This window comes from Prionailurus viverrinus, chromosome B4 (genome assembly GCF_022837055.1).
Source record: "Prionailurus viverrinus isolate Anna chromosome B4, UM_Priviv_1.0, whole genome shotgun sequence".
NCBI lineage: Eukaryota > Metazoa > Chordata > Mammalia > Carnivora > Felidae > Prionailurus > Prionailurus viverrinus.
In genome coordinates, this window is record NC_062567.1 from 98820785 (window position 1) to 98846037 (window position 25253).

The window sequence follows — 25253 nt, forward strand, 5'->3', positions numbered from 1 at the left end:
ATCAGCTTGAACACTCTCAGCTATTAAATAGGCATGAGGAAGCTATAAAACCTAGCCAGTAATTTCATATATTATGAATAGAATAAGGAATCCTAAACAGAAAATTGTTAATGTTTAACATATTCCTGACATTATAATATTTTTGCCTGTAATAATTAATTACTTCCTCAATCAATTTAACCTAAGCATCTCTTAGGAAACTGTATCTGTTATAAGCAATAACTTGATGGAATCCACATGATATTGGGTCATGTTATTTTTCCAAAGATAACCTGGTTAGATGATCCAAACTGACCCAGTCTCTCAGAAGCTTCAGCCCTACAAATTTTCAGAAATAAACACACGAAAGCAACCCAAACCCACTAGATTCTTGAAATAAACCAGACGTATAGCTTAGTAAACAAAACATTCTTAATGGTATGAATAGCTATATACTAACAAACTGGACAACCTAAGAGAAATGGAAAAGCTTTTAGAAACATACAACTTGCTACAACTGAACCAGGAAGAAATGGCAAATCTGAATAGACCAATTACTAGTAAAGGGATTGAATCAATCATCAAAAATCTCCCAAAGAAGAAAAGCTCAGGACCAGATGACTTCACATGTGAATTTTATCAATCATTTAAAGAACACCAATACAAACTCTGCTGAAAATCTGAAGATGAGGGAACATTCCAGAACTCATTCTATGAGGCCAGCATTATCCTGACACCACTAGAAAAGAAAACTACAGGCAATATCCCTGATGAATATAAACGTAAAAATTCTCAATAAAAATACTGGCAAATCAGGGGTGCCTGGGTGGCTCATTCAGCTGAGCGTCCAGCTCTTGGTTTCAGCTCAGGTCATGATCTCACAATTTATGAGTTCGAGCCTCCTGTCGGGCTCTGCACTGTCAGTGCTTGGAATTACCTTTCTCTCCCTCTCTCTCTGCCTCTCCCCTTTTTTCTCTCTCTCACAAAATAAATAAACTTAAAAAAATACTAGCAAATCAAATTCAGTAGCACCTTAAAAGGATTATTCCCCATGATCCAATGGGATTTACACCTAGGATACAAAGATAGTTCAGCATATAGAAATTAATTAATGTGATGTGTCACATTCATAGAATGAAAGAGAACAGATCATATGATCATCTCAATAGATGCAAAGAAAGCATATGACAAAGTACAACATCCATTCATGATAAAAACTTTTAACAAATTAGGCATCAAAGAAAAACATCTTAACATAATAAAGGCCATACAGACAAGCCAATGGTTAACCTCATACTCAGTGGTAAAATTTGAAAGCTTTTCCTTTAAGATCAAGACCAAGACAAAGATGCCCACCCTCATCACTTCTATTTAACATAGTACGAGGTATCCTAGCTAGAACAATTAGGCAAAAAAAAGAAGGGGAAGAATAAAAGGTGTCAGAATTGGAAAGGAAGAAGTAAAATCATCTCTATGTGCAGGTGACATTTTATATATAGAAAATCCTAAAGACACACCAAAAAACTGTTAGATCTAATCAATGAATTTAGTGGTTGCAAGATATAAAATTAACACACAGAAATCAGTTATGTTTCTATATGCTAACAATGGATTTTTGGAAAAAGAAATAAAGAAGTTGATCTCATTTATATTAGCATCAAAAACAATAAAATACTTAGAAATAACTTTAAGGAGATAAAATATCTCTGCTCTGAGAACTACAGTGCATTGATGAAAGAAATTGAAGAAGACACAAATAAATGGATAGGTATCTCATGTTCATGGATTAGAAGAATTAGTATTATTAAGGTATCAATAGTAGCATAAGCCATTATAGATTCAATGTAATCTCTATCAAGATTCAAATGCATTTTTTATAGAAGTCAAAAAAAAAAACCCCACTCATAAAATGTATATGGAACCACAAAAGACTCTGAATAGCCAAAGAAATCCTGAGAAAGAAAAACAAAGCAGGAGCCACCACACTTCCTAATTTCATCTCTACTCTATAGTCATTAAAACAGTATGGAAGTGGCACAGCAACAGACATGTAGAATTGACAGACACAATGAAACAGAATCAAAAGCCTGAAAATAAATCCAAGCATATACCATTATCTAATGCTGGATAAGGGAACCAAGAATACTCAATGGAGAAAAGACAGTTTCTGCAGTAAATGGTGCTGGGATAATTAGATATTCACATGCAAAAGAATGAAACTGGGCACATATTTACATTACTCACAAAATTAACTTGCAGTGCATTCAAGATATAAAAGTAAGACCTGAAACCATGAAACTCCTGGAAGAAAACATAGAAATAAAGCTCCTTAACATGGATCTTGATAATGATTTTTTGGTTAAGACACCTAAAGTACAAGCAACAAAATAAAAAAATAAACAGGTGGCAATATATCAAGCTCAAAACGTCTGTACAGCAAAAGAAACAAAGTGAAAAGGCAACCTACAGAATGGGAGAAAATGTTTACAAACCATCTATACCTGATAAGGGCTTAATATCCAAAATATGGAAAAAACTAATACAACTCAATAGCAACAAGACATTTGACCCAATTAAAAAGAGGACAAGGGACCTGAATGGATATTCTCCATAAAAGATATACAAAAGGCCCAACAGGTACATGAAAAGATGCCCAATATCACTAACCTCTAGGGAAATGAAAATTAAAACCACAAAAAGGTATCACCTCATGCCTGTTAGAATGGACATCATCAGAAAGACAAGACGTGATAAATACTAGTGTGGAAGTAGAGAAAAGGGAACCCTTGTACACTCCTGGTGGGATTGCTAATTGGTATAGTCCCTATGGAAAATAGTACAGAGGATCCTCAAAAAGTTAAAAATACTGCCATATGAGCCAGCAGCTCCACTTCTGGGAATATATGCAAAGGAAATGAAAACACCAACCCAGAAACGTATCTGCACCTTCCCATGTCCATAGCAGCATTATTTACAATAGCCAAGACATGAAAACAACTCAAGTGTCCATGGAAGGATAGATGGATTTAAAAAATGGTATATTTGATGGAATTCTAATAATATAGTGGAATATTATTCATCCATAAAAAAATGAAGAAATCCTACCATTTGCTACAACATAGATGGACCCTGAAGTCACTATGCTAAGTGAAATAAGTCAGAGAAAGACAAATATGTATGATCTCACTTATATGTGGAATCTCAAAACAAAACAAAAAAAATTACCTGAGGTAGAGTATGGAGAGATGGAAATTGTAGGAAAATGGTTAAAAGGTACAAACTTCCACTTACAGGGTAAATAAATACTAGTGTTGTTATATACAACATGATGACCACGGCTAACCCTGCTGTATGATATATAGGAGAGTTGTTAAGGGAGTAAATTCTAAGAATTCTCATCACAAGAAAAATTTTGTTCTTTTTTTCTTTTCTTTTTATCAGATCTATCTGAGAAGGTGGATGTTAGCTGAACCTGTTGTAATCATTTTGCAATATGTATAAACCAAAACATCATGCTATTCATCTTAAACTTATACAGTGATGTATGTTAATTCTTTCTCAACAAAAATGTTCTTAACGAAGTAGTTTTTTAAGTCCCTATCACTGACCACCTGTGGAATATACAGCAGATTGTTGAATTTCCTTTGCCATGGTTTTCCCAACTGTAATATGGTCATGGCAAAAGCTAAGTGTCTGTGTGTCTGTGTGTGTGAGAGAAAAAGGGAGAGAAAGAGGGGAGCAAGGAGAGAGAGAGTGGAGGGGAGGGAGAGAGAGGGGGTAAGGGAGAAAAGGATTGAGAGAGCAGGGGAGGGACAAAAGGAAGAAGAGAGAGAGAAATAACAGTACAGGTAGCAAACACAATCAGTATAAGGGTTGCCTGTAATTATTAATTATATAATTAATGTAAATAGCTTTCAATAAATATTTCTTTCACAAGTACAGACCCATACAGACACCAGCCCCCAAACACACACATAGACCTTTGTTGAAAATTATCTTGTATGTACTTCTCACAGAGAACAGTGATGTACATAAAACATGCTGGGATCTCTTAAAGTTAAATAAACGTTATAGCACATGAATTCTGAATATTTCCTTGGAACTCAGCACCATTCGAATTGTGGTTGAACCACCCATTTTCATTTCAACTAAGGAGAGACATGTAATCTGCAGCAGAATATTTGGCCCTTCTCTCAGCAGAAGTAGGAAGAGCTCAGTTGTTTGTTTGCTCCAGTCTACGTTTTTAATGCTTCCTGTGAATCTTGGGTCTCCTCAGAACTTTACTTAGAAAACATTTACCACCAGTATTTTTCTTTTCAGCCAGAATGATGAGAGGATTATGTCCCTTAGCCATCTTCAGTGTGTTCTTTGGATTTCCCCCAACGTTGTTGTGATAGAACTCTTGAGAAGTTTCTTTATGAAAGGCAAACAAACAAACAAATAGTTGTAAAAGGAGAAGAACAGAGTTATTACAACTTCTTTTGATAAAATTGCGGATCACTTAAAATCAAGTTTTTAATCAACTGGAGTGATTTGGGCTTCATTAGGATGTAGTTTAACATGGCATAATATAGTCAGTTAATTTATACTAATAAAATGTATGCTTCTAAAATTACTTACACTTAATTTGCACTTATAAAATTTGCCTCACACCCAAACCCACTATTATATATAGGTTCTTTTTATTTCAGTTTAAAAAAAAAAGGCTAGTGTTTGGGGATGTTCTTAATAATATTATATAAATCTTTAAAAAAAATTGACCAAATATTACCAACACTCTTGTTTTCTTCTTGTTCTGAATAAAATCACTTGTGTCATTAATGGGTCAGTTTAATGTTTCTCATTACAATATAATGAAAAATCATCGCCGAGAGCATTGGAACAGAATGAATGATGCTAGGAAACAATAATAGGAAAAACCCGTGGACAAATCAGGTGGTATTTGGCACCAAGAAAGCACAAAATACAACTAACAAATGTTTATTGTTTCTTTCTGTTTGTAAGATATGAATGAGCTGTGGGCAGCGCTGGATACAATTCTTGCTAGAGAATTTAGCCAATTCTTGCCAAGTTACCAGAGAATCCACAGTGGTTTTTGTTTGCTTTGCTTTGCTTTTTTGTGAGGTGGGGGTGGTGGGAAGGCTATAAAGGACTAGGGATGACTAGCTGAGACTGAGGGACAGCTGCTAGCAGTGTGGAGTTACTAAAGTAACATGTGAATGAGGCATGAAATAATAGACCCCATCTCTGAAAAATGAAGCCGTGTAATGGCTGACGTGCATTATGCTTTGCTGCAGATAACACGGAAGAGACAAAGCCAAAAGGCACTTGCGGATTAAAAAAAAATCGAACAATAAAACCATCAAATGGAAAAAATCTTTTCATGTGCTCGGTACCTACCTCTGCATCTTACATTCTGTCCTCTTCCCATTGTCCCAGCCCTCCCTCAAACTGCCAGCTGGAATATTTTGATCGAGAGCGGTACACATAAACAATTAACACTTTGTGACATTTGATATAGCGGACCCAGAAGGCTAGAGATGGATTTAGTAAATAATACGTGGCCAGCTGAGAACACTTGGAATGTTAGGTAGGAAAAGATCAGAAAACTGGACTTGGCACATTCATTTTTGATGTGTCTGGAGTCAAAACAAGAGAAAGCAATGATCAACAGTTTTTATTATAACTGCAGGTTTCCATGTGTATTTTCAAAGTATGAGATTCATCTCATTATCAGTGTCCATCTGGTAGATATACCTGTTTTCCTTTGCTTAATTAGATCTTGGACATGAAACTTTTAATGCTAATGCATCAATACTTCAATCTCACATTTAAACCCAATTAAGCTACAGCGGGGATCATAAAGTGATTTCAAAGGGGTCTGAGAAAAACTTTTAAGTTATATGACAAAATTATTTGTGTATGTGTATTTCCACTCGCAACTGGTCTACAGCTTTCATTAGGTACCCAAAGAGGTCTACTACCTTTCTCAAGATGAGAGAATTATAATAGAATCTAATGGCCCTTCTTTTCCAAAATCACTCAGTGATGTCTTAATTACCAAGTTCATTGCCCTTGGCATCTTTTCTCTCTCTCTGGTTTTTGCTGATGTATAGCAAATTGCTGTAGGTAATCTTCCCTTTCTAGAAATCCCTCTAATTTTCATGATTTATAATTCTCTCCTGGTTTTCTTCTTTCCCTCTAGTAAGCTCTTTAAAAGTCTCATTCACTGACTGTTTTCCTTCACCTACCAGTAAATGAAAATATACCCCAACATTCTATTCTCTCCCACTTCTGTTTTCCCCTGGATGACTCTCCTGGTTTCAACTTGTGTTGACTCCAGTTGGACACTGTTAGCCATGCCGACTCTTCCAAATAGTAGGCCTTTCTCTTAGCTTACACATATGTTTCTGTCAGCATACGAGGTGCGCATATTTAGAAAACCCAGTTTCAGCTCTGAAAAATATTAAATCCATCTTTTTCCATCCATCTCCAGTACCACCACCCTCCCACCCAAATTAACACTATCACTTGGATGACTGCAATTGTCTTCTAATTGCTTGATTCAGAAGTTCTATTAAATTTTCCTTTTCTCGGGGCGCCTGGGTGGCGCAGCCGGTTAAGCGTCCGACTTCAGCCAGGTCACTATCTCGCGGTCCGTGGGTTCGAGCCCCGCGTCGGGCTCTGGGCTGATGGCTCAGAGCCTGGAGCCTGTTTCCGATTCTGTGTCTCCCTCTCTCTCTGCCCCTCCCCCGTTCATGCTCTGTCTCTCTCTGTCCCAATAATAAATAAACGTTGAAAAAAAATTAAAAAAAAAATTTCCTTTTCTCTTTATGCATTTATCCCTTCACCTCATGGAAACCAGAATATTTTTCCACTGTTGAAGTCTGACTGCATTAAAATCCTGCAATGTTTTCCCACTGCTTTCCATACTAGATCAAAAATCTTCCCACACTTCTACTATCCCTACTGAATCCCATAGTGTCTCTTGGCTTCAACAATTTTGTTATTCTCTTTGACTGGTTTCTATTCCTCCTTTACACTATACTTAACCATACTTTGAAATCATGATCCTGGCTACATTGTTCAGAACCCCAGACAAACATTCAATGTTTCTTTGTTGCCGACGGGAAAAGTCCGGTAACCTTTCAAATCATTCAGGTAGCAAACTCTTCTTTCCAATTTACTTACCATTATTCATATACGCAAAACATATTCTACTAGTTCTTTCCTGCTTGGATAGTACGTGTGTGTGTGTGTGTGTGTGTGTGTGCGCGCGCGCACGCGCTTCAGCCTTTGATTATTCTTCTCCCTCTAATTGGAAAGCTCTTCTTCCATTTTTAAGTATCAAAACATTACCTCATATTAAAAATAAAAGGTTAATATCAAATAATACTACTACCAGGAAGTCTTTCCTAGCAGTACAAGTAAGGCTTACATGCTCTGAACAAAATCTTATGTGTATGCTTTTTTGATATATTTTTACTGTGAATTTGTTTTGTTTTGTTTTGTTTTGTTTTTATACACACACATGTGTAACCCTCTATTCTAGGCAATAGGCTCTTGAATGTTTTTCCCATTTCTAATTAATCATCATCTCCTTCATGTTTGTGTTTCCTTTGATAAATAAACTGCCCTTTCCCCACTGAAAAGAACATGTCAATGGTTCTCATTTGTTTATATAGTAAGATCCAAATTTTTCTGCACAGACTCAAAGTTTTTCTATTTTCTTTTTCATTGCAACCATCAGTACCATGTACCATTTCTCTTGCAACAACAGAACACTTATTTCCCCAAGCACATCATATGCTCATACCGTCCAGCTTTCACTCCTTATTATTTGGACTTCAATAATTTGTCCCCATGTACCCTGTTGCTTCCTGAACAACAAGCCTGGATCAGGTGCCTCTCTTAAATGTCCCTGTAGTGTTTTGTGCATTTCGTTAACCACACTGTGTTTTTGATTTACTTGTTGACCTGCCTTTCTGCTTATCAACTCTGAATTCCTGGAATGCAGAGATTATCTTGGAATCCTTAGTGCCAGAGTACCTGGAACATAATAGGTGCTTGCTAAAGCTATTTTGAAAGGATAGATTAACTACATACTTTTCATTTGGAAGCCCATTCATTGTTCAAAATTCATCTCGAATTCTACCTTGCTCTGGAGTCCACCAGGATCCCCCAGTTGGAATTAATCCTTTTTCCTTCTACAGGCCACATCCCTCCTTTAACCTTTCTCATGGGATGTTTTACATTTCATTTTGTGAATTTATTAGTTGTGGCTGTTTCTACCACCCTCCCAAGTTCCAGCATACCTCTTCTGGGAAGTTTTCCTTGATACCCACTACCTAGGCAAAATCTCCTCCCCTGACCTCTCACAGCTCCTAATACACTAGTACCTTGTTTTCAAATGATTTATCATATTTAAATTTTAGTACCTAACGTGACATTCTTAAAGCCTACGAGGAAGACTTTTTTAACCTCTATGCTCAAAAAAGTACTTGATTCAGTTCATAATTCATGTTAAACTAACTTGAGCAGTGATTCATTATTTTTGTATACCCCAGGGGTTTGTCTAGGACTAAGAACGTAATAGAGAGGCAGTCAATATTTTATAAATCAATGAATGACTTAATATAGTTAGATTATTGATATAAATTCCATTTTTGTCTTTTAAGGTAAATGAAATTGTCCAGACCATTCATTAGTTTGAACATTTTTTTCTGTATTCTCTGATTTAGGCAATATTTATTCAATGTGATTGGCTCAATATAAGATTAATCGTGGATTAGTTTTCCTAACAAATTTTATATTTAAACTTAAATGAATATATTACTAAATGCCTCAGAATCCTGGCTATTGCTTGTATCCTTTTCTCCTTTCTTTTCAAGTTTATTTTTATTTATTTTCAGAGAAATAGAGAGCAAGTGGGGGAGGGACAGAGTGAGAGGGAGACAGAATCCCAAGCAGGCTCCACACCGTCAGCACAAAGCCCAATCTGGGCCTTCAACTTACAAACCATAAGATCAAGACCTGACCCAAAATCAAGAGTTGGACACTTAACTGACTCAGCCCCCCCGGGTGCCCTTATCCTTTTCTGCTTTTAGTTCTGAAAATGGTATTACAGACAGAGAGAGGTGGCATCTAGGGTGAGGAGTTCAGATATTTACTGGCAGGCAAAAATTGGAATCATGGAATTGTTTTTTAACCCTGAGCAAGATTTACAAATTGAAAATGTCATTGTAAATATGTAAATATTATGGAAATGCTCTTACTGATTAGGATAATTCTAAGAAAACTAATTATGTTCCTGGTCTACCCATCTGTGAGAGCAGTCAAACAGTAAACCGGTTATCATATTTAGATTAAAAGCTATCAGAAAGGAATAATACCTGTTAAAAAACTCAAGAAGTTCAAGAAATGCTGATGTCAAGTGACCCAGTGAAATATAAAAATTTTTGTCTTTGTTTAAAATCACGGAAGTTTCATGCAGATTATAGATAAGTAAATAACCACACTTTTGGCTAAGTCCTGGGGCCGTGCTTTCATGCATCCTATCAAAATAAATTGGAATTAAAATAGTTGAAGTATTAGCACAAACTTAGCTGTGCCATTTTGGATTTATTCTAGCTTTGAAATTACAAGGTTTGCTTAAATCCACTTTTATCATTTTAATACCAAAAGCAAGAATGGTATTTGTCTTGATGTTTGTGGTTTATTGTAAGAGCTCATATCCAGAATTCTCTCTCTCTCTCTCTCTCTCTCTCTCCCTCACTCTTATTTATTTGTTTGTTTGTTTGTTTGTTTTGCTCTTTCTTAAGGGGAGACAACAACTGGAAAACATGCTTTTGTGTTTACAGTTTTATATTTGCTGCAGGCGTTGTGTATTGGCTTTTGTCTTTGCTCGTTTCTTTATAAAATATATCCTTTCAGCATCATATGTTTTTTTGTTTTGTAGAATAAAGTTTTATGTCACTGGAATGAGCTATGGGTTTTTAAAAGATACTGGATGGAAGACAAAGTGTGCTCTTCCTAAACGATGAATTGCTTACCACTGATATAAATTTGTCATTGATATTTGTTTTCTTTTTTTTTTTTCCCAAGGAGTTGCAACAGTATCTAGCTAACCTGGCTGAACAGTGCAGTGCTGATAATAATGGTGTAGAACTCCCTGTTGTAATAATTCTTGATAATCTTCATCATGTGGGCTCTTTGAGTGATATCTTCAATGGTTTTCTCAACTGTAAATACAACAAATGGTATGCTTATGAAAGGTTTGAATGATGAAATGATAATAAAATTTGCCTTCTTATGCCTTTAAACCTTTTAAAACCCATGGTTTTCAGTGGATGCTATTAATGTGAGAAGCTTCATTAATATTATAATGCATTTTTAAAAACTCCCTGCGCATTTTTTCAAACGTCTGTTTATTCCTTCAACACTTAGTCCCAGGCAACTTTTATGGAAACATGTTTTACTTGATGGTGTTAGCTTCTACAGATATGCTGAAGGTCTGGGAGACCAGTATCCATGACAGAATGGATCGAGGAAATGAAGAACTAAAATGAAGCTTTAGGGCTCTGGTTTCATTTTTACTCCATATCAAAGTTTCAATTCATCCTTCCCATAAAGATAAACTTAATGCATTCAGATATATCTCTTTCCATTAATGAGTCTAATTTTTAACTATTTACTCTGAAAGTAAAAGGTTGAAGTCGGATATAAAAAAATCTGAAAACCCACTAAAGATTCACTATAGTATGGCCTCTAAAGAAAGGGTATACAAGAGCAAGCTAAACATTAGTTTTAATGGTGCAAATATCCCAATTAATCTCTGCTAGAGATTTTTTAAATGCTAAAAATAGATCAGCATAAGCACTGAAACAAGAATGCAAATTTTCTCATGTTATTAAGAAACTTTAAAATATCTATGAAATAATAAAAAAAGGAAAAATTAATGCATTTGATTATAATCGTAAGAGTCATAAGATATCATAGTGAAATGAGGCTACTGTGATTATTCTAACCTTTTTATCTTATAGATGAGTAAACTCAGATTCAGAAAGGTAAAAGAATTCTCCTAGGATGCCAGACCTGAAATTAGACTCCCAAATCCAAATTTCCGCTCAATGATCTTTGTTATTTTTCAACCTAACATAACAGTATTACCCTTTTAAAGCCTAATGTTAAAATGGAATAATCCATATTTACCTAAATTTTTTCTTAAGGCAATTTAATGTACTAATCTCTTTTACCTTCAGTACATCTGCACATTTTATTTTATTTTCCAGTCCATATATTATTGGAACAATGAATCAGGGAGTTTCTTCATCACCAAATCTAGAGTTGCATCACAATTTCAGGTAAAGATAAACCGAATGTTTTACTTTTATTATTATTATTTATTTTATTTTTTTTGTAGCATCTCTTTCTCTTTGCTTTCGGTTAGTGTTCTTCCATTTGTACATTGACAACTGCTGCCCATGGTGACCTGTGGTGTGAAAATAATTCTCACTTCTTCTGACATTCTTTCTCGAGCAGACGTTTTGTAATCCTCAACCATAATCAGAAGTGTTTCTTTAAAAACGAGAGAGAGAGAGAGAGAGAGAGAGAGAGAGAGAGAAAAGAAAAGGAAAGAAATGTTTGTCCTGCTCGCATTGTCACCAGCTAAAGTAGAGCATTTTTCTTCTAAGTGTGAGGAATGTGAAGAGAGTTCCTATTTCAGGATTTGTGATTCTCCTACAGAAGACGACTCGGCGTGTATACTCCCACTCACTTCTGACACACAAGAGTTTCCCTTTAGCTCAAAAAGAAAAGTTAGTTGCTTTATATGCCTCTAATGCTAATGGATCTGTAACCCCTTTGAGCATTAAAGTGAGCCACCAATTAAAATAGGAACATTCTTAATTTTAATTGGAAAGAGAATGCTGTGGGCTTAAAACTTAATTTATTTAAAGATTTATGATTTTTTTTTTCCTTTTTGTAGGTGGGTGCTATGCGCAAACCACACAGAACCAGTGAAAGGATTTTTAAGCAGATATCTTCGAAGAAAACTGATAGAGATAGAAATTGAAAGGAATATACGCAATAACGACTTAGTCAAAATTATAGATTGGATTCCTAAGACATGGCATCATCTCAACAGTTTTTTGGAAACACACAGTTCTTCTGATGTTACCATTGGTGAGTTCCAAAATTGCAATATGCCATTTTCCAGGAACTAAGAGTACGGTGCTGAAGATGGCCAGATTGGATGGTAGAAAATAACAAGTGAAGCTAATTTTTTCAGGCTTCCAAAGATTTAAGTTTTCTCTTTCCCTTCTGAAAGTTTGCCTTCTTCTAAGCTTTATATCTCTGATTACATTCATTTTGGCTGACAATTATGGTTTCCTAAGATTTGACTGAAATCAAATAAGTTTAACATAGACAACTATTTAAAAATCAGATAATCATTTGAAATAAATTGTTATCTGTTTCAAGTCCTTTCTTATGCTAAAAACAAATTTTATTTTATTTTTTTATTTAAAATTTTTTTTAACATTTATTCATTTTTGAAAGGCAGAGAGAGAGAGAGAGAGAGAGAGAGAGAGAGAGAGACAGCATGAATGGGGGAGGGGCAGAAAGAGAGGAAGACACAGAAACAGAAACAGGCTCCAGGCTCTGAGCTATCAGCACAGAGCCTGACGCGGGACTTGAACTCATGGACTGCGAGATCATGACCTGAGCCGAAGACAGCCACTTAACCGACTGAGCCACCCAGCCACCCCTAAAAACAAATTTTAATCAGTGATTCACATCAAATATAGTTGTGAGAGAAGATTTTAGTTAGAAACACTTTAGGTGTTTTATGGATAATTGAAGTTGTTTTATATTTTTCATTGAGATAAAACTGAATTACTTCCTGTTAGTTGACATAAAGATGTTTATTTTTCTATTCCTCCTTAAAGTGCATGTATAAAAGTCTCTTTCCCATACTGATGGATCATAAAGATGCAGTCAATAAGATACAATGTAAATGAGAAGAAGAATTTAACATTTGAGATCAGAAGACCAAAGCTGAGTCCCGTTTCTGCAAATAATGACATATTTTATATTTGGCAGTTTATTTCAGCTCAGTTTCATTATCTGTAAAATGGGGCATGGGGTTTGGATTATGACATGTAAGGTTTCTCCAACTCTAATATATTATATTTTAGATTAAGATTTTAGGGTCAAAGGAAGGGGAATTCAGAAGAGTGAGTCATCAGTAAAATGTACTTTGATAATAATCAAGCTGGGCAAGACTATAATTTCTTAAGAATCCTGCAAGGCATATTATTACTTCCCAAAAAATGATGTCTGAATATTTATGTGTTCAGGTTGTTAAATGTAATGCTTCTCAAAAATGGTTTGTTTTCTTCTTCTTAGGTCCCCGACTTTTCCTTCCTTGCCCTATGGATGTCGAAGCTTCTAGAGTTTGGTTCATGGATCTCTGGAACTATTCTTTGGTTCCTTACATTCTGGAAGCAGTGAGAGAAGGTCTTCAGGTATAGCACTCAATTTTCTTTACTGTTTAAAAACAAACAAATAATATCATCCTTTTGAAAGCCAAAAACACTTTTTTCTCTCAGTATATATACAGAAAACTGAAGGCATGAACTACATAAAAATACTGGGAAAATTCTGAAGATCAGCTAATATATCGCACTTTATTTATCTATGTGTTCTCTTCTGAGAATAAATATGTAGAAGAAAGAGAAAACACTTATTCCAACGACCACCCATTTAAAGCCAAATTTATTGCCATGGATAATAGCAGTTAGTTGATAGCCAGTTAATTGGACAGTGCTACATCTTATAAGACAGGCATGTTTACATGGGTCTTGAACACTTATTCTTTTATCATGTAATTTGTAACAAATAGTTTTTGCTTACAGGTTCCCTGTTTTTAGCATGTTTCATTTTTTGGAGCCCTTTAACGTCACTTGTAAGATCCTTTACTATCTTGAGGGAGTGCTCTAAATTCTAAGGCAGTTGACTTTTTAAAACCTATGGTAGGGAAGGGCCTGGATGGCTCAGTCGGTAAAGTGTCTGACTTTGGCTCAGTCTTGATCTCACAGTTTATGGGTTCAAGCCCTGTGTCCGGCTCTGTGCTGACATCTCAGCACCTGGAGCCTGCTTCAGGAGATTCTGTGTCTCCTTCTCTCTGCCCCTCCCCCACTCATGCTCACTCACTCTCTCAAAAAGTAAACAAACACTAAAAAAATTAGAAGTAAAATAAATGAAAACTATGGTAGGATCGAAAAGAATGAAATCTTGCCATTTGCAGTGTCCTTCCCCTTTCTTTCCCAGCATGCTCTCCTCACCTAGTATAACAGTCTGGCAGCATTTGGAACCATCATGATGGTTCTGGTGAACATGATAAATATTATGTGGATGAGGATGTTCAGAGATAATAACCCTAGAGAATGCTATCAACTGGTTTGCAGATTTAAATAATCCATTTTCGTATTTTAAGAGTATGAGCCAATCTAGCCCCAGTAAATGGTTTCAACAAAATAAAAGACTATACCAAAGGTTTCTGTTTTTTAAGTATAATACATCACTTTTCTGGATACCTCTAAAACTATTAGGCTAAGATATGAGTCTCTCAATTTCAATCATTTATGCAAAAAAAAATTATATGAAAATGTATAATATTCTAGAAGTCATAATTATGAAAACTAATATCTAAATGAATTATATGCTTTCTTCAGATAGTTTCAGTATTAATAAGCTATCATCCAAGTCTTTATATATAAAATTCTCTTTATTTTGTACTTGCTAATACATATAAAGAAAAAGAAGCTTTTACAAACTCAAAAACATTAATACCTAAGAATACTGAGCTTCCTTAGATATCATTTTTGAAAAGGGCATAAGTTCTAGGGTGCCTGGGTGGTTCAATCAGTTAAGCATCTGACTCTTGGTTTCTGCTCAGGTCATGATCTCAGGGTTTATGGATCTGAGCCCCATGTTAGGCTCCGTGCAGACAATGCAGAGCCTGCTTGGGATTCTCTGTCTCCGTCTCTCTCTGCCCCTCCCCCACTCATGGTGTCTCTCTCTCTCTCTCTCTCTCTCTCTCTCTCTCTCTCTCAAAATAAATAAACTTAAAAAAAGTACATAAGTTCTTTTTTTAATATTTTAATCAGTATTATTTATAAAACACTATTCTGAAAATTATAATTTTATACAGCTTCCATTTAGGCAAACGTATGACCATTTGAGTCATGTGTTTCCCAGACTAAAACTGGGAGATATTTCAAAATTACTATTTTTTTAAGTTCACTTATTTTGAGAGAGAGACAAGCGTGCATACGCACAAGTAGGGGAGGGGCAGGGAGAGAGAATCATAAGCAGGCTCAGCACTGTCAGTTAAGAGCCAATGTGGGCTTAAACTCATCAATCTACATTCAATCATGACCTGAGACAAAATCAAGAGTCGGTCACTTAACCAACTGAGCCACCCAGGCACCCCTCAAAATTATTTTTGAAGAGGGATAGAAATGTCTTGTTTCTTGCTGTGGGTGTAGATGTTTAGTAATAGGTTAGTGTGAATACTAAATCAACCATGATGCAGGGAGTGTAGAGGGGGAAATCTAACACAATGGAGAGATAAGAAATCCAGAAATCCATTGGCAGATGATATTCCTGGGGTGGTCCACATATATGTTTTCTGTAAGAGCAGGAAGAAAGGGAATCGCGTGTGTTATAAACCATTTCCTTGGATTCAAAACCTTGAATTAGAACAAGAGGTGAAAAAACAAAGCCTGACTGCAAAGATGAAAATCTGAGTTGAGAGGAGTGGAAAAATTTCTTTTTAAATGAATGCTTTGATGAGGAACCATATGGGGATACTCTCTGCCAGATGTTCTAGTTGGAAAAAAAAAAAAACCTCTGGTGATAACAATGGATTCTGATTTTTATTCTGGTGATTCTACCTTTCTTGAAATGTGAACAATCTACTTATAGTATTCTAAATACTTAACTATATCTGCTTTCCATTACTTTTATATAGTATCTATTTTACTCTGAAATATAGAATTGGACCTATTTAGCATTTTATTTTATTTATTTATTTATTTTAATATAAAAACATTTCTTTTTTTTTTTTTACTTTTTTTTTTTTTTGAGAGACAGAGACAGAGCACAAGTTGGGGAGGGGCAGAGAGAGAAGGAGACACAGAATCCAAAGCAGGCTCCAGGCTCTGAGCTGTCAGCACAGAGCCTGACGTGGGGCTCGAACTCACAAACCATGAGATCATGACCTGAGCCGAAGTCGGACACTTAACTGACTGAGCCACCCAGGCACCCCAATATTTAGCATTTTATTAGCCACCTCCAATTTTGCTCTCCTTGGTGATTCATTAAAAGGTTGGCATCAGTTGATTCTAGACTTTCATATTCTTTTTATAACATATATTTTCCAAGAAATGTAAATTTTCGTTCAATTAGCTTAACTTGCATAGCATGCTTTGTCTTACAGATCTATGAAGCAGGTTTTTAACTAGAGAAAACTTTTGCTCCAAAACAAGAGAACTATATAAAAAAAAAAAAAATCTAGGATTGCTACTCCTGCCATCATCTCCCAGGAAATACACAGATATCAGGACCTGGCCTCCTCTCTCTCTCTCTCTCTCTCAAGTCAAGGCTGACACAACCCTGCATAGTTCCTCCAGGAGAAACCCAAAAGATAATTCGAAGGCAATCCATGTGTCTTTTATGGTGTCAGTGTCCACCATTTTGCTCTTGTCTAACTGAACCACAATAAGCCATAGAGAACAGCTCACAGTATGCTATCTGGGACCAAATATGCACCTGGTAACCAGGATTGCCCTCAGTCGAGCAGGTCAAGGAGAAAGGGAAGTAGATCAAAGAACAAGTTTGCCCATGTTACTGCTGTCTCCTCTTCATTTTAGCTTGTCTTTCTGTCCCCCTGCGGCCTTGTGATTGTTTACAAAGTCCCCTCTAATAGTTTCATTTTTTCTTCCAGCTTGAAAAACTTTTAGCATATCTTGTACTCGTCTTCTCCCCTCGAATCCACTGCCAGTACTTTAACAAGGCTTTATTATCTCTTTCATACTGACTCTGCTTCCACTTGAGTCCTTCCATTTCCCATTTTTCTCTTCTTTTACCACTGACCTTATAAATATATATCTAAAAAGAGTTTTTACGGGAACAACGAAATTATTGGGGGAAATTAATCCAAAGAAAATGGCTATCAGAGAAAGGATCCTTATTTTCAAAGAAAGTTTGAGTAGAATGAGGTTGACAGAGAAAAAGTCTCTTATTTGGTTTATCATCTTCCCAAAGTGCACTTTAGTAGAGAACTCTGTTTACTGTCTAGCATGCCTTGTTTCAGTTCTCCCTCACTGGAACATTCCTTTCTCAGCTGTGAGTTTTCTTTTGGTTAATAAAATTACTAATAAAGATAAATGTGCGCCGTGATATTTATATGTGTTTTACATAAACCTCCCTCACCCTGTCTCCCAAATGGTGACCACCTAGCCCAAATGGTCAGCCTTCATTTTGTTTCTCCTTCAAGTTTCAAGAGAGATATGTACACAGATGTGTATTTATAATCTGAAAAGTTGTATACAGACACAGTCCGCTTGAAAGGCCCCTAAGAACTCAGGGTGCAAAGGAATCAGTAAGTTAGTGTCACCTGTTTTACTGAATAGAAATATATTTTATATTTATTAAATATGTAACCATTTTTTAGATGTATGGGAAACGGGCACCTTGGGAAGACCCCTCAAAGTGGGTGCTTGACACATACCCATGGAGCTCAGCGTCTCTGCCTCAGGATGGTCCAGCATTACTTCAGTTGCGACCAGAAGATGTTGGGTACGAAGGCTGCATAGCCACTAAGGAAGCCACAACCTCAAAGCACATTCCACAAAGTGACACGGAAGGGGATCCTCTGGTAAGAAACTGACGTGTGATCCTTTAATATAAGTTTAATTACAGTGTGTGGTCATCACTATTTAGTCATTTGTACCAAGGATATAGTTATCTTAGGTAGGATTTGGTACTGTCCTGATATAGGTATTTAGTTTTAACTCTGCTTTGGCCTGCTTTCATTGGGTGAAATTCTTAAAGGCCAACCTTGAATGCTTAAAAATCAAGAAACACTAAAACTAGGCCGTATTCTTTGACCCTAATTTTTATCTTATTAGGTGTAAAACTGTGTAAATAAATTAATAAATCTTCAACATTACAGACTCAATTCACTAGGTATTTAAGAGGACACTGAATTTTGTGTTTAAATTTTAAAAAAAGAAAATAATGTAACATACACTTGGAGAACTAAAGAATATTTTACATATATCAACTAGTTTGACTAAATTTAGAATTAGTCTTTTGTTGCCTGTGGTAAAGAATAAACTGACTTGGAAATCAAAGGGGACTTATTCTCCCTGATTCTCCCTGTCCTGCTTAATTTGCAATTGTGTGTAGCTTAATAAAGATGAGTAAAACTCCAAAGTATGAGTACTCTGAAAATATTAAGTAAAGGGTATTATTAGGAAAATATTTTATCTTTATGTATTTATTTTTTTATGTTTGTAGATGCATTTGTATAGATTGGTATCAAATGTAGTGTGTTTATTAGCTTGCCATTCTAAAGAAATCACTGGACTTGCACATTCCATACAGGAAGAAAAGATACTGAAAAAAAAAAGCCATTTTGCTACTTAGAACAAATGAACAAAAAAGAAAATGATTAAAAGTCATAACCTATGATTATACCCAAGAACATAAAATGACTTGATATTTTCTGGAATATTCCTATACCCTCAACCCCAATACATATACAACGTTATCATCCCAGATGACCATTCTTAACATTTTGGGGGTTACATGTGAACAGCCTCAGAGATTTTTAAGATCTTTTCCCCAGCAAAGTGCACTCACACACAGGAAAATTTGCATACTATTTCAAAGGCTTCCATAGAGTCATGGAAGTACACTTATAGACCTGCTTAGAGTCTGGGGGACTCCTATATAGGACTTCCTATATTGGACTTTTGCTCTAGACCATCAAATCCTTAAGGGCCTAGACTTGTATTTTTATTACAGGTAGCTGGCCCTTTAGCTTGTACATAGCTTGAAATCAACAGTGGTAGAGGGATTGGTTTGGATGCAACATAATTGTGAGCATACACTAATTGCTTACAGAATGGTTAACATTTAACAGTAAATATAAGCTTTAGAGTACAAGTATGGGTTATCATATATGAATTTTTTTTTATTACTTCTAGTCTTACCTTTGTAGTGTTGATAGACTGTGTCTGCAGTAGGGAGAGGTTTTATAGCGTTTGTATTGACAATTATACTGTAGAGTAAGTTATGCCCTCAGCTTTCCCAATTCCCACACTCCTCATCAGCTAAACCCTGCAATCTTCCCTGGCTCTAAGTGCTCTTGTCTTCTAGTGTGGAAAAGAGGTCCAGAATCTCCCATACTGAGGGAAAATTAGGGTTAAAAAAATCTGATTCTTAAACAGCTGCTCAACTAAATATCTTAAGAAACAGGGATTATGAAATGTTAAATAGAAGACTTATCTAAAAGTAAATCTTGGATCAGGCATATTCTGATAAAAAAATAAATATCCTCTTGGTCTGCTTTTATTTTGTTGTAGTTCTATAATTACTAACATCAAGTAAAATATATTTGTGGTCCAATCTAAATAAAAAGTATTTGGGAAAAAATCCACTATTTAATGTCAGAAATACATATTTGGATATGAACAAGGATTCAGGTTTTTGATGCATCTCCCAGTATTTGATTCATTATCAATAAACTCATTCATAGTTCCGTAAGTGTTAATAAGTATGTACTCAGGGCTAAGACCTGGTGGTCAGGACAAAAATAAAATATCATTTCTGATCCCAAGAAGCTCACAGTCCATTAGTGGAGAGAGATGTCTACTTATATAAATTATAGTTAATAGTAGTCACATGCTAGGTGAAGTTGTGAGTCCATTGAGGAAGTGATTAGAAGAAAGCTTCACAGAGAAGGAGATACTTGAGCTGCATCTGGAAGGATGAATAGAAGTTCATCCTTGGCTGGAGAACATCCAAGATTAAGGTTGGCTGGAGAACATCCAAGATCAAGGAAGCAGCAGGGGAACTGTGAAACAGTATAATAAAAATGATGAGTTTAGGAAGCTATATGCAGATTGGTGAGATTAGAACAAAAGGGGCAAGAACAATTGAAGCTACAAAAGTCTGCAATTGCTACATTATGCCCAAGGCTTTTTTATCTTTGAAGGAATCACACAGATAATGAGGCATTACCAAAGGTGTTTGGGCAGGGCACTTAATTTACCTCAGCTAGATTTGCAAATTATAAAGATCACTTTGGTAACAGAACAGAGGACAGATTAAAAGAGAGAGGCTGGAGGCTGGGAGCCCAGCAGATTTGTAAATAGCAGGGGTGATAAGGACCTGACCAAGGACAAGACATAGGAGAGGAGGGAAATTCTTGTGCAGAAAATAATGATTTATCCCCATGACTATTGGTTCAGATGTAACCTTGCCCCCTCTTGTAATCTCCTTTGACCCGAACTGTGAGAAAGCAAAGTAAATCCCTTGTGTACATTTATTATGGATCTGAGACTTGGAACTTATTCTAACAAAATGTATTTACTATATGGCACAATTTTCATAGATTAAGACTTTAATAACACTTCTGTTATATCATAAAACGTTTATAGCATTCAGCATTCAAGCGATTTGAAACATTTATGAGTGAGATAGAATAATAACCCTTTAAACAGACTTCATTTACAATTTCTACTCTTAGTAAATCAGGAGGACGCTCAACACACAATTGCGTTTCACAAATTCTCTTTACTCAAATGCTTGAACATACAGCTGGCGACTAATGTGGGAGGAATTGACACCAGAAAGGAGAGAGACAGTATGAATGTGAATGGAGGTTAGGGTGTGTGGGTGAGAGAGAGAGAGGGAGAGAGGGAGACAGAGAAAGGAAGCGTTGATGGAGATTTGGCTTTTTGCCTTATTGGGTTTGAGAGATTGTCACTACTTTCAAATCTGTATGTAGCTGATTGAATAAATTCAGAGAGTTAGACTAACAATTATGTTGAAAAATGTTGTCCTGAAGAATATGAAAATGACTTTAAAATGTGCTATAAACTGTGAACTTCTTGGTGAGAAAGGCATACTTGCTGTAATTGGTGATTATCAGTTTATCATTTATTTCAAAAGCATTTATTGAACACACATTTTACACTGAGCCCGCAAGCATGCATAGCCTAACGTATCACTAAGGAATCCTTTTTTTAGTTTTTTGTTTGTTTGTTTGTTTGTTTGGATCAGATTCTCTATTTCTCTAGGTTGGAAAAAAAAAAGAACAACTTTGATGACTTTATAAAATAATAACATTAGTCTGCATTAAACAACAGAAAGATGATTACAATTTATAGAATCCCTCGACAAGAAAACAAGTCCACTCCTTTCATGAAGACAGGTGCCAGTTTTTCTGCGCTTTCTCAAATGGTTGCACAATCCATCCACAATTTGCTTTTAAACAATTTTTCTTTTGTCTCCAAAGTGGGTCTGCAGATCTTACCACAAGCCAAGCAAGGTGGCTGCCTTTTATTTTGTAAGACATGGAAACGCTAGCTGTCTTTCTCCCCAGGTGCTTTCACGCATATGCCCCTTTTACTGGAACACATATTACCATTGTCCTATCAGCTGGGAGACCTGAGACAGCTGCTGCTGTTCCAGAAGGCGGCTCTTGTTTTCAGTGGCGTAGCAATCATATTTTAGCCAGAAATTGCAACAACGTCAGAAACTTGACAGGGATTCTTTCCTTCTCCCTCTTCCAACACTCATGGTCGGCTTCATTCACTCACCTCCTTGGAGGTCAGCTCCTGAACAGCAGATGGTGTGCTTGAGTGCGGCAGCTGGCTTCATTCCCCTCCGTCCCCTCCTTCTCTCGGGGGAGCGCGAGTGGGCGCCAGTGTGCGCGTCTGCGTGTGTATGAACATTCACGACTTTCCGTTGCCATTCAACGCTTTCTGCTTCTCCCCGCCAAAAAGCTAGGCAGCTTGGCGAACTCTCCAGCAAAGAGCCCAGATGTCCAGCTGTGATAGGGTTTCCTTCCCAGTCGCCCTGCTGGAGCAGTATTCATTCACGACCCCAAATAAAAGAGCTGTCTCGAGGCCCTGTTTTGTCCTTATGGTTTGGTGGCGTAGCCGTGTTTGGGAGAAACCGTGTAGGAGCTGGAGGCAACTAATAAAAATCTCAGATTGTTTTCCCGTTTCACTTGGACGGGATGAGACGGTGCCTCCGTGTGGCTCAGGGCCGTGTGTTTTGTGGGGCTGGCTCGCTCACTGCATCACTGCCTACATCGATGTCTCTTTTTCTTTCTTCAGATGAATATGCTAATGAAACTCCAAGAAGCAGCCAATTACTCGGGCACACAAAGCTGTGACAGCGATAGCACCAGCCACCAAGAAGACATTTTAGACTCATCTCTCGAATCTACTCTCTAGAGGGTGAAAAAAGTTAGGGGAAGAGACTCATGCTTTTTCCAAATGTGTAAAAAGTAAAGTATTTTCACTAAACCACTGCCAGTATGAAAGCACCCTGTCAGGGGCCCTGACCCAGAGTTGTGGTCTCCAAGGAGGCAGCTGAACCGAGTCTGAACCGCCAAGATGCTAAATTGAGATGGGAGCTTAACTTTATTTTGTTTCTAGGCATTTTTATATCCGTGGAGTGACGTACGGCTCCACTGCTCAACTGGAAAGGACCCTAATGACAGGGCAACCGAATAGATTGCACACGGGATAGCCAAACTGGACTTTATTTTTCTCCTCTTTAAACGTTTACAGTGCAGACCTTTTTTTGTCCCCTCCTTTCCGTTTCCTCTGACGGGCCGTCCTCCCCAGGCAGGGCCCCTTCTCCGTCCAGCCTCCTTTGTGCCACATGGTGCTGGTCCCAGGGCTCCAGTAGTGTTCGTGTGGTGCGCTCACCCCATTGCAAAATGCAGCCGCGAGGCCAGCCCTCCGTCAGCACAAAGGGAATTGTGCTACCGCCAGGAAAACACTACTGCGGCGAGCTGGATATGTGCCAATGTGATTCCTAACTGCCACGTTCACACGATGTGCTCCGCCCACTTTTCCGTGTATGAGTCACAGGTTTTATAAGGTTGTTTTTACCACAGTGGTCTTTGTAAACCACCTGCCCACTCCCTTAACAAGAGTTTTATACCAGTTAATAGTCGACACTGACAAAAGGCTTTTTTAGGGCTTCGTTCGTTTGAGCCTTTTCAGTGAAAGAAGGAACATTTCCTATGGTGCTGTCTCACTGCCTTAAAACAGATTTCTACAACAGTTTAACAGCTGGTTTAAATCCTAAACCACTGGTAATTTCCACTGTCTTTTCATTTACAACCAAGCAATGCCAGTTAATACAATAGCCTCATCTCTATATATCTTTTTTTTTTTTTTTTGGAAGAATTGGTTAGGAGAAAAAAAAAATCAGTATTTTTACCTGGGGTGTTTAGATTGCCCTTTCTCCAAAATGTTCAAGTAACCCGGAAACCCTCTCTGACCGTCACTTAAAAGCGAAGACATGTGGCTGAACTCCATCCAGTTATAGGCAAGAGAGTTTTAGAAGGAGGGAGATTTGGAGATGCAACATGAGCACAACTGTCTGGCTTTCCTCCCCGATTCCTTTTCTTCTTATTACTGTTACTCTTAGTTTTGAGCATGTTGTTTCGATTGCTATTGTCGTACACGAGAAATTCAGCATTAAAGAACACTGAAGCAGTGTAGTCACTGTGGAAGAGGAAGCGTTTATACTGTAAAAGAAGGTTAGATTTGCACAGTCTACTGGGTAGGTATTGTAAATAATCATTTTAAAAACTCGCACAAATCCAAACAGACACACACGAAAATGTTTCTTATCCCGTTGGTGTTAAGCGGTGTTTCGCTTGCTGAGATTTCCTGTACATTGCGAACAAATACAGAATGCAAACCCTCGAAGCTGTTATTATCCGGCGTGTTTGTCCTGTACTTACGGTTGTTATGACTATGCAGGAGCTATCAGTGCTAGAGTGAGCATGCTTCAAAACTGTTCATGAAGCCAATACGTATTTGGAAAAGAAAAATGTCCAAAAGTGCATCTGTTGTGGCAGGCTTTAAAGAGAGTGCATGAAAACTGATGGGAATCATTGGAGAAGTTACCACCATCCACAGGACGGGTCTTTAAGTTTTTAGAACCGAAGGGCTAGGCCATGGTGTAGGCTTGTTCTATGCACGTGAAAATATGTTGCTTTCAGGAGGTGCAATTGGTGCTACTCTCTGTGACCACCCGTGGGTCAGTTGCTCTAGAACAATAACAACACAAGACATCTGTGCAGTTTTCAGAGTGTCTCTAAGTCTCTAGGTCCTACCCGGTGCTATTGCCCTAAGGGAAATCTGAACCGAATTTATGCACATAGAATTGTCACCCTGACTTTGAAGCCTCAAACATGGATCAAAGCTGTTTTGAAACATCACTATATGTAGCTGGATGAGTGACTAGTTGCCCTTGTATAATACGTGATCTAAAACAATTGCTAATCTTTCCCTGCCATTTTGAGAAACACAGTCCAAACATGATCATAAACAGAAATCCCTGCAATACATCCCAGTAGGTTCACCTAGTTTACAACTTAAACTAGTTTGTGAAACATTTGTCTGTAAACATTTTATATTTTGTACATTTTTGATGTAACATATCATGTAAATAGGCAGAAACAGTGAAATAAATCATCTGAAAAGTTTTGTAGTCTTTGTAAAGCCCCGACAATAAGTACTTGGTGTCAATGGACTTAACTGGATGATGTATTTTCTATTGGTTTATTGTTCCTCTAGCTTGTAAACCAGCTTGCATATATTTTTTTGCAAACGTGCACCCTGTATCTGTCTAAATTATTACTTTGCCATTAAAGTGGAATTATTTATTGACAACGAGGTGTGGTGTCTGTGTATGGAGAAAAACTGAATAACCATGTGCCAAAAGTGTCAAGCCTTCAAACGTTGCTTGTGCTATTAATACGCCATCAACAGGGATGTGTGTAAATTTTCATTTTTTATATCTTACAGAAAGAACCACATAGGTTTTAATAAATAAACTGAGGGTACTAGAAATAAACTGAGGGTACTAGAAATATTTTTTAATGAAATTTATTCAGTGAGTATTTTTAGAAAACTGTGACTAGTGTAAATGTTTGATTATAA

At 36.9% G+C, this 25253-nt stretch overlaps 1 protein-coding gene across 3 annotated transcripts in view; it reads left to right on the forward strand.

Annotated features, from left to right (window-relative positions):
- Window positions 1-24983, forward strand: part of NAV3 (neuron navigator 3) — a 591913-nt gene extending 566930 nt beyond the window's left edge. For all 3 annotated transcript variants that reach the window (XM_047867359.1, XM_047867357.1, XM_047867358.1), the window contains 6 exons: window positions 10084-10238; window positions 11271-11342; window positions 11966-12162; window positions 13387-13505; window positions 17720-17923; window positions 22401-24983. In XM_047867359.1, coding sequence (XP_047723315.1) covers window positions 10084-10238; window positions 11271-11342; window positions 11966-12162; window positions 13387-13505; window positions 17720-17923; window positions 22401-22520 — 867 coding nt within the window. In that variant the 3' untranslated portion in view covers window positions 22521-24983. The remainder of the gene's footprint in view (window positions 1-10083; window positions 10239-11270; window positions 11343-11965; window positions 12163-13386; window positions 13506-17719; window positions 17924-22400) is intronic.
- The last annotated feature ends 270 nt before the right edge of the window (window positions 24984-25253 follow it).